The sequence below is a fragment of the Tribolium madens genome, unplaced genomic scaffold, assembly GCF_015345945.1.
Source record: "Tribolium madens isolate multiple individuals breed KSU strain unplaced genomic scaffold, Tmad_KSU_1.1 Scaffold_11;HRSCAF=98;Tcas5.2_LG3b, whole genome shotgun sequence".
NCBI lineage: Eukaryota > Metazoa > Arthropoda > Insecta > Coleoptera > Tenebrionidae > Tribolium > Tribolium madens.
In genome coordinates this window covers 1,827,102-1,845,417 of record NW_025400975.1, presented here as the reverse complement: position 1 = coordinate 1,845,417, position 18,316 = coordinate 1,827,102, and the positions used below count along the sequence as shown (strand labels likewise).

Genomic DNA, 18,316 nt, shown 5'->3' with positions numbered 1-18,316 from the left:
TAATAAAAGATTTTAATAATAAATTATCGTTTTTTATCTTACGTTTAAACCAAAAAAATGGATAATTTATTTGAGAACTGAGTTTTCAGAAATATRAAATTTTGAAATATTTCAATATTATCTAATTAAAATTTTTAGTAACTATTTATTGTTCTATGTGTAAAGTAAAAAAGTTGTTTAAGAAGTGAACGAGTTGGTAGCCCGGTTGGCAATCTTGAAATATTTTAAAATAAACTAAAGATTTTGCAAATGATTTTTTATTCTGAACCAAAAACAATAATAATTTGAAAAAAAGAAAATATAAAATCTTGAAATGTTTTAAGATTAAGTAAAGTAAAGTAAGTTTTTTATAAATCATTTTAGGTATATTAAATAATACTTAATAGTATCTAAATCTAAAAAATTAACCACAATATCATCAGTAGAAAGCTACACTTTTTTTAGCTAATCATTTTCTTTGAGTTTTTTTTTTTTTGAAGAAAACAGAAAAACCTGGGAAGTGGTAAATAAAATTCAGCTGTACAATGGAGGACATATATTTTCAATAACTAGCATTATGACAAGAACTTTACATACATAGAGATAAATAACATGGTCGTCAGCAATACTCTGAAACAAAAAGCTCTAATAATAATTTCACAAGGCAAAGTTCATACTTTTTGTCCTTAACATGATTGTAGTTTCATAGAACATTGGTCATTCACACTTTATAGTCCTATAACAACTAACACAATTCGAAAATAAACTCCAAGAATTAGCTCAGACAGTTATAGAAAAATTCAATCGAAGCAAAAATTATCTTAGTACACAACAAGTCACACTTTTTGTTCGTGTTTTTATAGTTCTTCATTAATAATATAGATTTGTTCATTCTTCTTGTATCGTTATAAATTTTAGGCAACAAATTTATTTTTTCAAAGTTTTTTTTTACTTTGGTCGTAAATCGCAAATTGTCTAATAGTATCTCATTTTTATAAATATAATTAATTCAACACAGCATTCACTAAGTATGATACCTAAATTCTAGTTTCATTTCGTTATTACATTAAAAAAAAACTCAGTAAAACTCCGAAAAATTACAATTTTTGGGAGTTGCACTGATTAACAATAATTTCTTAAAGTACAATAATTTTATGATATGTCAAATTGTTTTTTCCTTTACATAAATATTTACAAAGGTCTAGTCTAATTAGCTTTTCTTAAAAAAATTTCTCCGATTTCAAATTTTCAAGAATCATGATTGCAGCTAATCTCCTGAGAATCTGACAAAAGACGGGTTTACACTACTAAATTCTAGTCTAGAGTCCCCGACTTGTCAGGAACTCTATTTATTAGAAAAAAAAAAACAATAAAACAGTAGAGAAAATAACCGAAGCTCCTTTTCACTACATGAAAAATGCCGAGTTTGGGTCACTAATATGGTTCGTGCTGTATTTTGGGGGAGAGTCGTGTGTGTCCCTGGGGCTTCCAGGGGGCGTCGGTGTGGGGCGCAATGGCGGCGAGTGGGGGCGGCGATGAGCCGGGTTGCGACGTGGGGGCGCTAACAATGCTCAACGCATGCATTATGCAGGTCTTGGTTGTGGACTCGACGTCCATTAGGTCCTCGAGTTCTTTGTCGTTGCGGGAGTTGGCCGAGTCGGGGGTACCCGTGAGGCCGTCGCGACCGTTCTCCATGAAGTCGGCGTCGCCGTTTTCCTCCTCGCCGTCGCAAACGGTTTCGGTCTTGTTCTCCTATAAATCAAATTATTAGACATTAATCAATTTTTTTCACCTCTAAATAATGTTTTCCACGTTTCGGTTTAGAATTATGAAAATTGTAATAAAAGATGGGAAACTTTGACTGAAAGTGTGCTTTTTTAAATTTTGTTATCTACAGGGTGTTACGATTTTATTGTTACAAACTTAAACAGGTGATAGAATATTCAATTTTAAGACAAAAGTTTTCTATGAACATGTATCAAGTTGAGTTGGTACAGCTGATTACTTTTAAACATCTGAACGAATTTAAAAATCAGTTGATCAGTTAATCACGGGTTTCTTAAACAGTGATACAAATTTGATTTTTAATTTTTATCCTCTTTGTGGTCTGTAAGACAAATTGTAAACTGATTTTACTCAAAAACGGTAAGTTTTATCGAAAAAACCAAAAAGCAAGAGACCTCTTGTTTGTGAAAAACTATGAAAATTAGAACTTTGGGGCTGAAAGTGGCAAAAACCAACCGCCAAAATACTTAGGTTACTTTTTACCCTAAACCCCCCAGTTTAGGATGCCCCTGAGTAAAAATTTCGACATTTTATCTTTGAATTCATTTGGGTGTATAAAGGTTATCAGTTGTACCAAATTTTGTAATTATGTCCACGATGGTTTCTGAAATACTTGAAAAAATCTATTAAAAGATGTGGCTCCCTTATATAAAAATTTTCGATATATGTTTATAGGAAAGTTTTATCTTAAAATTGAATGTTCTATCACCTGGTTAAATTTGTAACAATAAAAATGGAACTCCCTGTATAATTGAAGGCCTTATTGTAAAAACGTGATAAGCCTCATAATTAAATTATTGAGAAATAGGACTTTGAAACTTCAGAAAAATTTATAAAATTTATACTTTGATATTATAACTCCTAGGTTTTTTGATAAGTGCAGTAACTCAGACAGTAACCTCCACAAATCTTTTGGATAATACCCAAACGCATGACTGTGTGGTTTGTCAAGTTTTTACAATAACTCCTTTAATTATACAGGGTGTTTTTTCAAAACAAGTGAAAAAAGTAAACAAAAATTAAAAAAATTGAGACAATTTTTTTTAAATTTTTTGACATTTGTCATTCAACGCAAACGACGTTTCAGAGCTATCCCTGCACTTTTAATTTGTTTTGCTAGATCTTGTTCTGCGTGATATAAATAAAAAATATTTAAAACTCGAACAAACTACACATTCAAATTCCTGGTCAAAATGAGGTACAGTAAAACCTCTCAATAGCGGACACCGATGGGGAATCTTTAATTGTCTGCTGTGAAGAGGTGTCCTTTAATGGGAGGTGTGCAAAATTAATAAAAAAAATTGAAAAACCTTTTATTCAAAATAACAAAAAAACAACAAAATAACAAAAATAACATTATTACTCCGACAAAATAAAAAGCATTCCAGAAAAAATTAAAAAAATCATTGATTTTTGTTTGTTTTTAAGAACCGTATTTTTTATAATAACTTTTTCAATATGAAACATAATTTCCGTCTTTTTTTGAGGCAAATTTCTCCTTCGTCACTATCACTTTCATCACTCTTTCCATCAGGTTCTTCTAAAAATTCTTGGACACACTCATTGATATTTAATTCTGGATTTTCGGTGTACAATGCTTCATCAACTTCTGCATAGTCCATGAAACAAATATTCGTTCTTGGCACCATTAGTTCAGATAAAGGCACATTGTCTTCACTGTCTTCATCCTCTTGAGTCAAATTTTGTTCTTCGTAATTTCCAAATCCGGCTCTCAAAAAGCACTTATTTATTGTTGACTTTTGTAGTTCAGCTGTATCTTGTAAAATATCCATTGATGACAACATCCTGTTAATAATAAATTTTCTAACTTATCAATGGTGGCTACTTTAAAACATCGTGGATTTTTTGCTTGCCCTATGACTAGCGGTTTTTCTTTTTCTCCGGTCATACTGACACAAAATAAAATTGTGAGACGTTTCTTTGAAGCTTTTCCGCCACTGCATTTTTCACTTTTTAGCGCAAAAGTTTTTGTAGGCAAGGCACAGAAAAATAAAGCTGTTTCGTCCGCATTACAAATATCCTCAGGAAATATTGTTCAATAAGTCCCTTTAACTTATTTTTCCATTGTGCCACTTCTTCTTCATTTACTTGTGCTGCTTCTCCGCATATGGATTTAAAAGTAATCTGCCAGTGTTGACAAAATTTTTCTAACCACCCATTGGAAGCTTTAAAAGTGTTAAATTCCAAGTCTTTTGCCACTTTTAAAGCCTTTTCTTTCAGAGACGACCCCGAAATTGGAATGTTCTTATTTCTCACCTTACAGAACCAATCGTACACTACGTGGTCTAAGGCAGCAGCTTTACCTTTAGGGAACCTTTTCTTTCTTTTGTTGTTTCCATGTTCACTAAACATTCAAAATTTGTTCTTTTTTTTATAATACCGGCAACCTGAGTTTTTTCAACAACAAACTTTTGAGCGAGTTGTCGAACACTTATTTTACATTTCTCAGCGTATTGAATAATTTCAACTTTTTCTTGAAGGGTTAAAAATTTTCGTTTTGTCGATGTCATCTTGGGAGCTGATTAGTGCAAATTGAAACTTTTCAATTTTTCATAACAAACTCATGCTTTCGTAGACTCGTTAATTTTTCCGAGAATGGACAGCTTCTTCAATAAACGAATTCAGTGTATAGAAATCTAATATAAAAAAATTTTGCGTGGAGCCACTGCAGTTTCTCAGAAACAAATAGTGAGCTTGGAACCAGTGGCGGAGTGTTTTTGTTCGTACCTGCTTTAGAGTACTATTTTAGAGTAAAACGCTTTGTCGGACTATAAAAGGGGTGATGCCATATAAAATTTTGAAGGGGATGTTTGTATTACAAATGAGTTTGATGCTACAATTCTCAAAAAGACACTAAACGGTGTCTCTTTGTAAATAAAACTTGACCTGCCTCGAAATTTTCTTATTTTTGTTTTTTTTATAAAATGGTTCGTTTTAAAAAATCACCCTGTACAGTAATAATAATAATTCTTTGTACAAATAACACCCATAGGGTAGATTACAGTAGTAGTTTTTAGCGAAGAAAATTAATTTTTAGCAAATAAGTACTCAAATGCTCCAAACAGCATCAAAAATAACGTTTAAGCAATTTTTCGACAAGATTAAGCAAAATTTTACGAGAAAATGAAATTTTAGTTTAATAACTTCTTTTTTCTCTAAAGCGGCAACACTATGTTATTTTTGACAGAATTAGGTGATTTTTAGAGCAGTTTGAGCAAAATTTTGGAAAAGCTTGCTAAATAAACATTTTAAGGAACAATAAATATCGTCATTTTCGATGAAATTTGGTAATTTTTTGGCTAGTGTGAGCAAAATCTTGTAAAATAGGTGAGTTTTTGGCTCAAAATTGTTAAGAAATAAAATACTTATAAAAATGGCTAAAATCGGTTGTTAGTATAGGTGCCAAATCTGGACCCTGTGGTGGCTGTTTTGTAAAAAATGGATAAAACAACTTGGTCACAATTAAAAAGTTGAAAAATGCGTCAAATGTATTTGAAACGCCTTATTAAAACTCGACAAGTGTCAGTCGGCGGTCATCATTACCACTTCCTTTGTCACCGTATTCTCTAACGAGCTGCCTACCAGCAATCCGTTGAAGAAGCTGCGTCTCTGCCAGGGAGAGAAACGGCTAATTGTGGGCCAAGACGTAGTCGAGTGTTTCCCCAGACGGCCCTCTGAACACGTCTTCTCTTAACGTTATCATAATTATCGCCGACTTTGTGCATCTCTTGCTGGATGATAATTATCCAGCTGCTTGTTTTAGTCTTGACATTAAATGTGCGGTCGCTTATAGCACGTGAACATCTTTTATGTAAATATAATCTTTTCTCATGGCGTGTTTGCTTCATTAACAACATGATTTAGGACGGCAATCCCCTAAGTCGGCCTGGCAAATTCAAATACTTCAAAATTTATAGATTGTGACCCGAGACGAAACTCGTTCCGGACAGATTACCTCCCTTGTAAAGTTCAACTGCCGTCAAGGGATACAACAGAAAATTATATTAATCATTTTAACTTTACATCTATTATATATCATCGTTCATCCTTTTATTTCATCTCTTAAATTAAGATAGGTAGGGGTAGGCAGGGGTTGTAAATATTTTGAAGAAGATAACTTTAAAACTAAAAGTTGTCCACAATATTCAACCGTGTCAGTTATTTCTTTCATATTGTCTTTGTACAGTTGATAATTATAAAAAATTAGACCTATTTTCGTTAAAGAAACAAGTCGAAAATAGTTATTATAGAAGCCTCTCTATAGGTATTGCAAGTTAATTAATTCTTGAAAAACCTTTAAAAACATAAATTTTTTTGGTATATATGCTTGTTACACAGGGCGACAAAAAAAAAGTCATGTCGTGACAACTTGACAAATTATATATCATTTTGTTCCTCTCAGCGAAACAAATCAAGTCCACACACTTTGAACTAAATAATTTTTTTCTAATTTAAATGAATTTAAAATACTTTAACTTTAAAAAATCATTACTCAATTAGGCGGATTTTCTTCAAATGAAGACCATTCTAATGGGATGGCCTTTCCCTTTAGAATGATATGAAATTTGAAATTGAATATTAGCACACTTTTCTTCGAACAGTGTTCGAAGAAGTTCGAAGTAAATCGAAATAATCTAAGAAAAACCCTACGAGTAATTTTTTTTATCATTACCATCATGTAGAGCATCTCTTTATTATTTGTAATTAAAATTTTGAAAAGAATATACTGAGTAGTTTTCAAGATATAATTTTTTGAAGTTAAGGTTTGTTAATCAAGCATTGCTCCATATAGGAGAAATGACTGTTAATCTTACTTAAAATTGCATTTTTATAAGTATTTGTTTTAAGACTCTTCTTTTGCTTCAAAATGGTCGATTTCACCTTTTTTGTTCTAATTAGAATAAACAAAAACTGTTTGTTTACTTAAAACAAATAAAGAATACCTGCGTACGAATTAAAGCAAATAAACAGTTTTTTTGTTGTAAAAATGACCACTGATTATTGAGCAAAAAGGATCTAGAAGTTTAAGACACGAGCCTTAAATATAAGAGCAAATCTTTTCAAATCAAATCACTTTCCATTCAGATTTCGACTTGTTCACTTTGTTCTAGCTTTCTGAACTTTTTTTGAAAATGTTCTGAGGAAATGCTTTCTAATCACTTTTGAGTGATGTTAAATGCAATAAGTCACCTGATTTATTTTGTTGGTACAATTAGCTTCAGTTAGCTTGTAGGTAGTAGTTGTTGTGTTAACAGACTTATTGCATTCAACATCAGTAGAAAGTGTTGAGAAAGCATTTGCTGGGAACATTTTCAAAAAAATTTCAGAAAGCTAGAACAAAGTGAACAAATTGGAATCTGAATGGAAAGTGATTTAATTTGAAAAAGATTTGTTCTTATATTTAAAGCTACTGCTTTAAATTTCTAGATCCTCTTTGCTCAATGATCAGTGATCATTTTTAGAACAAAAAAACTCTTTATTTGCTTTAATTAGTACTCTTTGTTTGTTTTAAGTAAAGAAACAGTGTTTGTTTATTCTAATTAGAACAAAGAAAGTGCAATGGACCATTTTTAAGCAAAAGAAGAGTTTTAAAACAAATACTTTTATAAAAATGCAATTTTAAGTAAGATTAACATGCATTTCTCCTGTATGGCGCAATTCCTGAATAGCAAACTTTAACTTCAAAAAATCATATTTTAAAAACTACTCGGTACATTATTTTAAAAATTTGGATTCTTACTAATAAAAAGATGCTCTACACGAAGAAAAAAAATTACTCGTAGGGTTTTTCTTAGATTACTTCGATTTACTTCGAACTTCTTCGAACACTGTTCGAAGAAAAGTTTGCCAATATTCAATTATAAATTGCATATCATTCTAAAGGGAAAGTCCATCCCTTCAAAGTGTGTGAACTTTTTGAAATTTTTTTAGTGCATTTGATTTGTCTCACTGAGACGAACAAAATGATATAAAATTTGTGTCACGACATAACTTTTTTTTTGTCGCCCTGTGTTATTGTCATTAGAAGTGCAATATTTTCAACTAAGAAAAATAGTTCTCCAAGACTAAAATAAACTGTCCATTTCTGGATCGCAGTCAATTTCTTTCGCGATAACAATACACCTGGGAGCGGCGGCATGCTGATAGATGTGCCCCGTAGCCGCCCCCTTCACCAAGGGCGGCAGAGGTCGATTCCTCCGATCGCGTGCCTCTTTCACTTTCTATAAATAAATAACCGTCAGATCGAGCGATAGCACAAAACGACATCCACGAAAATCTTCCAATTAGCTACATTAGAAAGGGCCAGAGAGGCGACTCGTTTTGCATGATAAGACTTGGGGATGTGACAAGTTTTATTATCCGACCATTTTTCACTTACGACCCTTATCGTGACTTACACATGTCTCTATCAGGAGTGATATTTGCACGAAAATGGCTGCGGAATTGCAGAGTGCTGATCGCACTGCCGACCCTAATCGACGTTTTAATTTACTTAATTGGTGGTTTAGTGTGCGTGACTACGAGCTTATAACAGATTGAGAAGGAAAAAGGCTAACCAACAAGAAAAATGTCATGTCTTTATTGATGAAAATGTCAAATGAGTGTCAAATTAATGAAACCGAAACTGTTTTGGAATTTCATCATTCTCCCTCTCAAATTTCTCCTTGATCATCCGAAACTTCTCCCCATAGTCATAAATCGGCGGCAATGCTAATGCAAAAGTTCCAATTGCAACATCTTTTCTTTCTTTATTCTTACTTTGTGAAACTTTTTCTCTCAACTCCCTCACTTTTTTCAATTCAAGAAGATACTTCTCCCTGTTACTTTTCAACTTCCGGATAAACATCTGACTAGTTCTATTGATTTTCTCAGCTCTTGCTTCCGATTCTTCTTCTGTATCTTTAATATGCAAAACTTCATTCCTGTATTTTTGCTTCAAAAGTCTGATTCGGTTTTTTTGTGTGTGCTTCAGATGGTTATACTTTTTGTGGTGTTGGTCAAGTTCTTCGAATCTTCGTTGACATTCGCTTATCCCGGTTTCAACACAGGGCACAACGACCGGATCAATCGTTTGTTTGGAGAGAAAAGGACAAGAACGGAAGATATAATCTTCAGGTTTCTTCTCTTGACAAGTTGCCACTGAAACCGTTTTATGACATTTCTTCTTCTTCAAAACTTTTGGTATAAATTCGGCGTTCCAGAAGGGCAATTCCTTAAACAAGTATCTTCTGATTTCTTCAACGTTGTTACTTTTCTCCAAATCTTCGAGTAAAGCTTCCTCGCGCCTTGATTTGATACAAGGTTTTTTGGTAAAGTCGGAAAATAAAGCAAATAGATAAATGTTGGTCATAATTAGTGAAACCAAAGCGTGGAAGTTAGAATCTAGAAGAATGTCCTTCAAAATCGACCATTTTGTTTTGGTAGATTTTGCTCGAATCTTGGCATTTTTTCTCTCACATTTCGGAAAATTTGACTTTGGAAATTGATATTTAGGCCCAATTATCGGTTTTTTCCTTCGAGGAAACGCTTCAGAAATCGTTTCGTTGACTGTTACCTTGAGTGGGGGCGGCGGAAGTTCTACTTGTTTAATCTCCTCAAAATTCTTCAAGGTTTCATTGAAATGTTCAAGGATTTGGTTTAGGTGAATTGACGAGTTGCTGGGCTTGACCGGATTAAATTGGATTTCTTCCACTTCATTTCCGGGAGGCTGTGAAAGGGTGGAGCATAAAGTTGCGAAAGCTGACAGTACCACAACAATCGTGAAAAGAATGGAAATACCCAAGGTTTTGGCTTTGCATTTCCGGAAGCATCTAAACTTGTCTTTGTACAATCGTCGAAGTTTGTGAGGTTTTTCCTGGTGTTCGTAGTCGTATTCGAGGAGACGTTCTTGCAAATATTCGTCAAATGTCAGAAAGCCTTCATTTTTCCGGTTTTTGATTTCGTTTTCGCTTGGAGTTTGGTTTTCTTCAACTTCAAGATTTTCGTCGGATGAATGATCAGAATTTTGCTCGTCTGTGTCTAAACTTTCGTCAAGGAGGGTCCAGGAGTCTGTACTAATATCAGAGTCGCTTTTTTCCGCATGAATTTCACTCATAGTCTCAAATTTACTGAAAATTTTGACAGGATGGATGGAATTTTTTTAATGAAAAATTGACGTGATGTTTTTTGTTTCGTTTTTCCCAAACAAAGTTACAGATGACTACGATTTGAATAAGAAAACTGGACAGAATAAAGTTAAAAAAATCCCACAGATTTTACTTAATTTTGAAGATTTTTTTTAAAAGATTTAACTTTGTAAAATATCAATTAACTTTTTTCTTTAACAAATCGATAAACATTTTATATTTTATATCTTCTGTGAAGACAAACAATGGTCTTAATTTCTTTTCCAATAAAGTGCATGAACAAAATTAAAAATTCGTATCTTTTGTTTTTAAAGATGATCTTTTTAGAGATTTAACACGAATTTTAAATTTGTAATGCGCCTATCAAAAAATTGATTAGCTCAGTACAATATTTTAGAAAATATAAACTAATTTCTTGAAGCAGAGTAACATTTTAGAGATAAGATTGAAATAAATAAAACAGAATTAGAATTTTTTATCTAAGACTATAGCATGCTAAAGCTGTTTCATAAATTCCGAAAGAAACAGTTATTTACAAAGACAGCTCCATAATTATAGCTTATCAGTGCCTTCCCAGGGGTCCGGATCTTCTTCCTCCGGTATAAATCAGTTATTTCCCACTTTTGGCGTTATAGATTTTAGTAATTGCGAAACTCGGGGGTGGGCTACGATATCGGATCAGCAGGAGAGAGACATTAGAGGATAGATTAGGGCTTTGAAGGAGCGACGTCGAACTCGCCCTGTGATTACGACTCCTCCTTTCTAATTTATTATCGGGTTGTGTTTTTGTGTTGAAAATTGCACGTTATTCGACACTTGACAGCACAAAATGAAAATTACACCTGGACATGGACAAACACAAACAAAAATTCGATTGTTGATTGAAGACGAGTTGAATTACAAAGCACATTTGTATGTTTTATCAAAGGACGAAAAATTGGATCGTGTTAAAATGGGGATAATTAACTTTAATTGGTCTTTTAGGAATAACCAAAATTTAAACGAGAAAATTTAAGAGATATGTTGGTATTTAACAGTTTTTTTTTCAATTGGAATATTATTTTTGTTAGAATCTGAGTTTTTTCTTTGAAAGTGTGTCGTGTTTGCAGATTGAGAACCGATAGGAGAAACACAGATGGCGGCACAAACTAAAGACATCTAAGTGGCAATTTCCTCTTTTTGTTTTTAAACGGCTATGTAAATACGTCTTTGCTTGGTTCAAAGCACGGTTAGATTCGGTGTTCTTTGTTTTCCGATTGCGAGAGGGAAAAAGTCCAAAGCAGGCGAATGAATTCTCAATTTATATTCGCCAAGGATCCGCTTAAGAGATCGCGAATAGAGGGCGCAAGATGGTGGAGGAGGAGGTCTGTAGCTGACAGCTCTAAAACCGGAACAATAACATCTTGAGACAGGCATTATTATTCGCATTTGTAATAATATTGCTCTGAGATGTTTATTTAAATTAACGGAATGTCTTTTGGGGTTTTTATCAGAGCTTGGAAAAGAAGAGTGAATAGTTTTGCAAAAAGTTCAAACAAATGGATAAAATTGGAAGAGTTTTGACTTTACCGAGGTTCAAAGGAGGATCTTATGTTACTGCGCCACCACGCTCCCGGCTAGTGTCTCTGCCCTAATCCAATTTGTTTATTCATATTTTTTTCGTTTTTGCAACGTTTTATACACTTTTCTGGTCTCTATAGACACGTATACAGGCTGTTCCGTTTAAACCCCACATTAAAAGTATTGAGAGTTCGAATAATCATATTTGTTTGAAAATTGGTACATAGCCATAATTCATTAAGTTCTCCCAAATGAAAATATTTTCAAGATGACGGCACTTCCGGTTATACCGGAAGTCGGTCTCAACTTTGTTATTTTAAATGGAAAGCTATATTTTTTTCTGCGTTTTTGGATTAATCGGGTTATTTTAAGAGAGTTTTCATCAGCTTTCCCTATACCCAAATTTAGCCGTTTTTGAAATATTTGGAGTTTTTCAAAAAAATTTGGATCTGCACCTTCCACTCTAAAAATCGGTAACTATTTTTTAAAATTTTAAATTCGTTTTTTTGGCGTTTCAAAAGAAAGCTTAGATCTTTATTCTGATGTTTTCAAATTTTGAAAAAAAAATTAACAAACAAATTTAAGGGTTACTTTTGTAATAATTCAAATACCCGTAACTCAATTTTTCTAAATAAAATACCCCAATATTTATTTTACTAAATGGAAGAGAATTTAATTCTGCATCAATCTGTATTAACATTCCCTATATCTAAATTTAATAATTTTTAAGTTATGGTGACTTTTTGTTAAGACTGCCGAAAATCTATTGTTTTCGTATAGTTTGCTATGCAAATCAAAAATGTCAAAATTGTTTCTCAATAAACATCGACAAAAATCGGTAACTCTGCCATTTTTTAAGATTTTGAATTCGTTTTTGGCGTTTGAAAGAAAAAGTTTAGATCTTTCTTCCGGTGTTTTCAAATTTTGAAAAAAAAATTAACAAACCCTAAAATTTTAAGGTTACTTTTGTAATTTCCATTTTACTAAATGGAAGAGAATTTAATTCTCCATCGATCTATATTAACATTCCCTATACCAAAATTTAATAATTTTTATGTTATGGTGACTTTTTGTTAAGACTGTCGAAAATCTATTACGTTTTCGTATAGTTTGCTATGGAAATCAAAAATGTCCAAATTGTTTCTCAATAAACGTCGACAGTGACTTATTTTTTAACAAATAGTGCCAAAATGTGGAGGGTTAAAGCTACTCAAACTTAGATTTAATTAATTTATTTTGTATTTATGGAGAGTGTAACAAAATTATGATGTTCATTAAACAAAAATAATTTTTTTTCACTTGTCAACTTTAAATAATGACCGCATGGTAGAACATATCAATAATAATTAAGTTTGCATAACTTTGATTCTCCATATTTTGGCACTGTTTGTCAAATAATAAGTCACTGCCGACGTTTATTGAGAAACAATTTTGACATTTTTGATTCACATAGCAAACTATGTGAAACCGCATGTGGCTAGTAATAAATTTTCTGTAGTCTTAAAAAAAAGTCCATAACTTGAAAATTATTAAATTTAGGTGTAGGAAATGTTAATACAGATCAATGCACAATTAAATTCTCTTCTATTTAGTAAAATAAGAATTGGGGTATTTCATTTGAAAAAATTGAGTTATAAGTAACTTTAAAATTTTGATATATGTTATTTTTTTTCAAAATTTGAAAACACCAGAATAAGGATATTAGCTTTCTCTTTCAAACACCAAAAAAACGAATTCAAAATCGTAAAAAATGGCAGAGTTACTGATTTTTAAAGTGGAAGGTGCAGATCCAAATTTTTTAAAAAAAAACTCCAAATATTTCATAAACGGCTAAATTTAGGTATAGGAAAAGCTGATAAAAACTCCCTTAAAATAACCCGATTAATCCAAAAATGCAGTAAAAAATAAAGCTTTCCATTTAAAATAAGAAAGTTGAGACCAACTTCCGGTATAACCGAAAATGGCGCCATCTTGAAAATATTTTCATTTAGGTGAACTTAATGGTTTATGGCTATGTACCAATTTTTAAATAAATACGATTATTCCAACTCCCAATAGTTCTAATGTGGGGTTTAGACGGAACACCTGTGTATACAAGTGTATTTGGATAGATTTTGAAGTTTTCAAGTTTTTCAATTTTTGACAAAATTTTGGTTGATTTTCGGTATATCAGCTAATAACTCCGAAATTATTGTCAATAGCCTTCTTGTGTGTAAGCCTATTTAATTTGCTATCTTATCAAAAAGATTGCAATTGTAGAATATGCAAAAATATTCGAAATTTCTTACTTTGTCTGGAGTGTTGTTATCTCTAGGCGAGAGCGGCGGCGACGCACAATTTGCCAACGCTGGCACCCCCAACTCGTAGATATTCAACATATGTGCCGCTTGAGCGTGGACCATCAGATCCCAAGCATTCTGGAAGGCGTCTTTGCATTGTACACAAAGTAGTGATGCCGCCGAATGATCATCAGTTGGCGATTCTGCAACGAAACGAATTCAATTCCGACGTCCACCAAACGGTCGGAAAAAACCACTTACTCGACTTGTTCGCGTCGCATTTGCATGTGAAACGGAGTTTGCAGTAAGTTTTCTTGTGCTCGAGTAAATCGTGCAAGTCAGTGTACATTTCTCGGCAGTTACCACAGATCAAAATATCTTGGTTGCCTGAAAAAAAAGAGGGAATTTTTTAATGGGTGATTTATTGAGGTAATCGAGTGATTTATTTCCGGTTCGGGTTATTCGTCTTTATCCATCAATTAAGGAGGTTTTAAATCCTCATTAGTGATGTGATTCCGAAATCGTACAATAAACAGAATTGAGATAAGGAAAGCCGCTTCTAATACAGCTATTGTTGGAAAGTTTGAGAACTAGTTTGGGCGAGTGCCAATGGAGCCTGAATGTGCGTTTCTTCACGTTATTACTCATCATTAATGCAATCATTAGGCGGAAAAGATTGAAGAGAGTGTTTTTAGTGAATTCATAAATACCTAATTTTAGACAGTTCACGTGAAATATCACAAATAAATTCTTATAAATTTGAAATTGATCTAAATTTTAATATCTTTGTTTTGAGCATCTTGAAATAAAATTCAGGCAAATAAAAAAAATTGTTTTAGTCTGTGCTAAAGTGGAAATTACAATTACCTACATTTAGTAAAATTCAGAAATGACAAATTAAAAAAATAAAATTGCGAAATATCAAAAATACGAATTTTACTATTTCGTAAACATAGATTTCAAAAAACTAGTATAAAATTTTGCTTCAAATTGCCAAAAAAATATTTAATTGTGTTGAATATGACGCTATTTTTACTTTACACTTTTATTGTTAAAAATAAACGTTTTACGCTAAAAACTGCCTTTTCACGAAATTTTGCTTTATAAGGCGAAAAATCAACAATATAGGTTAAAAATTACGATATTTGCAAGGTTTGCAAGAAGTCTGAAAGCAATTTTTTTCATCAAATACAGTTTTAAGAATGTAATATTTAGAAATACAAAATTAAAAATCTTAGAATTCCAGAAATAGAAATTTGGATTTGAAATTAATTTAATTTTAAGGTCACTCATATAAAATAGAGGAATATTAATTAAATGTTTCGATATTTTAGATGCAAAAAATAATAATTTTTGTTAGAAGTTGTAGATTATATTACAATTTATATGTATATAATTCGTAACTTCTTATCTTACAAATAATTAGAAAAAAAATAAATCTAAAGTTTGTTTTTTTTTTTAAATGGAAATTACCAAGTCAAAATTTTGGTGAAAAAATTGGTAGCAGCTTGTCTCCATAGCCACAAATTTTGTTTGCTCTTTGTTTTTGTCCCTAGAAATTTTGTTAAAAAATTATGGTTATGTGTTCAAATTGAGATGTTGTCAAAATTTTGACTTTTATGAATCTTGTGTGCCTTTTCCTCTTTGAAAGCGCTATAATTGAATACCTGAGGACAGACATCATTATCTAAGGTCTAAAGACAGGATTCAGTGCTTATAATTTTGATAGAAACACACCGCAAGTAAGTACAATGTTGTGAACAAAAATGAGATTCTTGCTACAAAAACTTTGAAAAAAAAAGATGTTTATACGGAAAAAAGTTATTTATCAAAAGATATAAGTGGGTATTATGATGATTGGTAATAAATTTTGTGTAATTTATTGAAATGAGCTCAAAGTTGATGCATTTTATAAATTCTTCTTCAGCTTTTGTTTCAAAATTGTTACTTTTTCAACTCGTTCCTCAAAAACGATGCACAAGACACTAATTTAATTGCGTTCTTTCCGAGGTTCTTTCTCATTCACGTTTATTTGGTATTCTTGTCAATTTTTTGCTAAAAATTAAGAATGTTTAGCAAACCTGCATTACAAATTGCGTCTACATTTTAACGGGCCCTTTTTCTAACTTCCTGCTTGCGAACTATTCGTTTCCAAATTTCGAAAAACTGTTAGCGGTACCAAATTTGTTCCTTTTTTTAGTGTTTCGTCTCTAAATTTTCTTAGACGATTTTTTGTGTTGACGTTTAATGACATTGTTTTCAAATTAATTCAAAAAACCGGAACTGCCAACTTCCTTTATTAAAATTACCATGGATGAATTTACTAGTGATGCCAACGTTAAGACTGTTTGGCATTTCCATTAAAAAAAAACAGACTTTAGTAGTGCAAAAATTTTGAAATTTTTTACAAAATTTTAGAATTTTAGAAATCGTTATAATATGTATTTCAATATTAAACTTTAGTAGAACTTGAAAAATCTATATAGTACAAGAATTCAAAAGTAAAAGTTTCAAAATTTAGAATGCCAGAAATGCAAATTTTACAATTGTAAAACTCAAAACTTATATTTCTGTAAAAATTCAAAAATCATCAATAAAAATGCTAGAAGAAATAAAAAAACGCCAATAACTTGGCAACACTGCAACTTATATCTAAAACCAAAAAATGAAAACCACACCACGAGTAATACTAATGACACACCCTGTGTATTAATTAACTTGACATTGTTAAATAAGGATACATTACTACCAAATTTGGCAGTTAAACAAAAACAGAAAATAACAGTAATACTTCTAGATATACAAGAAGTTGATTTATAAGAATCTAACAACCTTACAAATTTGAGAATAACTAGTAATACACATTAATCGTTGAAGACTCGACTAATAAAAAATGATAATTTTTAGAATTACATTTAAATTAAGTTAGACAGACTAGTAGTTTCAGTGCCTAAATTATTGGAAAATCAAAATTTTGACTTTTTTCGATATTTTTTAATGTTATCATTCTTGCCTCATTTTCTCCATTACATCTTTGATAAAGTTGTGTCCATTTTCTTAATCTTCGTTAAATTTTTTTATTAATAGTTTTAATTACGTCCGTCCTAAAGCGAAAATATTTCAGTGTGCGATGTTTGCGACAGAGTAGAGCCGTTCGCATTTGTCACTCTTAATGTAGCTTGCTGTTCTGGCGTACAATGCAATTACAAAAGCCGTCTGTGCATTGTAGGGCCGCCCAGTCGCTTATGACGTCACATTAAAGCCCCATTTTAAATATTAATGCAATTGAGATTAATATAGAGTGCTTATTACGGCTACTCTCATCCAAAAAATACCCAGACACACAAGACAAATATTGAAGATTACTGCATTACGGTGTCGTTATTTATTCATTAAGAACGTCCAGTGAGATTAAGCCAGATTTGCAACGTTTAGATTTAAGAGAGGACTTTTTCACAAAGCGATGGAGCGATAAAGGGGATAATTAATAACTCGTTGAAATGGGGATTTTCTGGAATGACAATAAAGGCAAAAAATTATGATAAATTTGTTGTACTTACTGTAGACTTTGAGTTGATCGAGTGGCGGAACAGTCGTTGTTTTCTGCGATTGATTGTTCTTGCCATTTCTTGCAGTTGTCATTAACCTTTGCCTTTTTATCGGCGGAACCAATCGCGAAGGGCCCACAGGAAATGACGTTGAAGCGTAGTAACTGTAAAGAATAAATGAGTATAAATGAGAGAGAGGAAGTGTACAAAAAAGACTGGAATTTATTATTTCGTCCGATGAAATATGAACCGTTCGAGAGATGAGGAAAAATTTGGATTATTGTGTCGCAACGGTTAATGAAATTCAAATGAAAAATATGGACGACTGTTTAGCAAAATACTGAAGCAAGTAGCAAGGACTAGCGACTGTATATCAACAATTTTTGTACAATAAACATATAAAATTAACAAATATTTATTACATGATTCTTTATAATTCATTTTAATATACAGGGTGCTGAATAACAGCAGTCAAATATTGAATTTTTCAATGGAACAATTTTTTTATTATCAGAACTATAAAAAAAATTGGGCAATTCGGCTTTCTAAATTTTTGAGATAGAAATACAATTTTTATAGTTATATATATATATACAGGGTGTGCCAGAACTCGCGCCCCAGAGAAAAATGTCATATAAGGTAAGATATCAGAAACATGGAAAAAATGTTAAAAAAATTTTATCTATAAAAATTTTGAAGTTATGAGGGTTTAAAGTTTGCACTTTGACTCTATTTATTTCAGTTGGAAAAATAATTTTTCAAATTTTTTTGCTATAAGCTATTAAAAGAGGAATTAAGGAAGCTGTATCCTAAATTGTAACTCTTTTCAATGTTATTTGTGGCTTTTATTGGCAAAATTTTTGTCCCTTTACTAAATAATTGTAAAAAAACATATACAAGATCATCAGTATCATTAAATAGATATAAAAAAATGTCAAATGTCAAAAAATAAATGTCAAAATTTTTTGACAGTTAGAATTTTTTAAACATTTTTTTCATGTTCCTGGTATCTTACCTT

At 31.7% G+C, this 18,316-nt stretch overlaps 1 protein-coding gene across 2 annotated transcripts in view; it reads right to left on the bottom strand.

The window, feature by feature from the left end:
* Positions 1-520: 520 nt before the first annotated feature.
* LOC123005775 (heterogeneous nuclear ribonucleoprotein C-like) overlaps positions 521-18,316 on the bottom strand; it is a 183,657-nt gene continuing 165,861 nt past the window's right edge. For both annotated transcript variants that reach the window (XM_044399733.1, XM_044399741.1), the window contains 4 exons: positions 17,311-17,462; positions 14,012-14,137; positions 13,760-13,953; positions 521-1,731 (listed from right to left, as the gene is read on the bottom strand). In XM_044399733.1, coding sequence (XP_044255668.1) covers positions 1,414-1,731; positions 13,760-13,953; positions 14,012-14,137; positions 17,311-17,462 — 790 coding nt within the window. In that variant the 3' untranslated portion in view covers positions 521-1,413. The remainder of the gene's footprint in view (positions 1,732-13,759; positions 13,954-14,011; positions 14,138-17,310; positions 17,463-18,316) is intronic.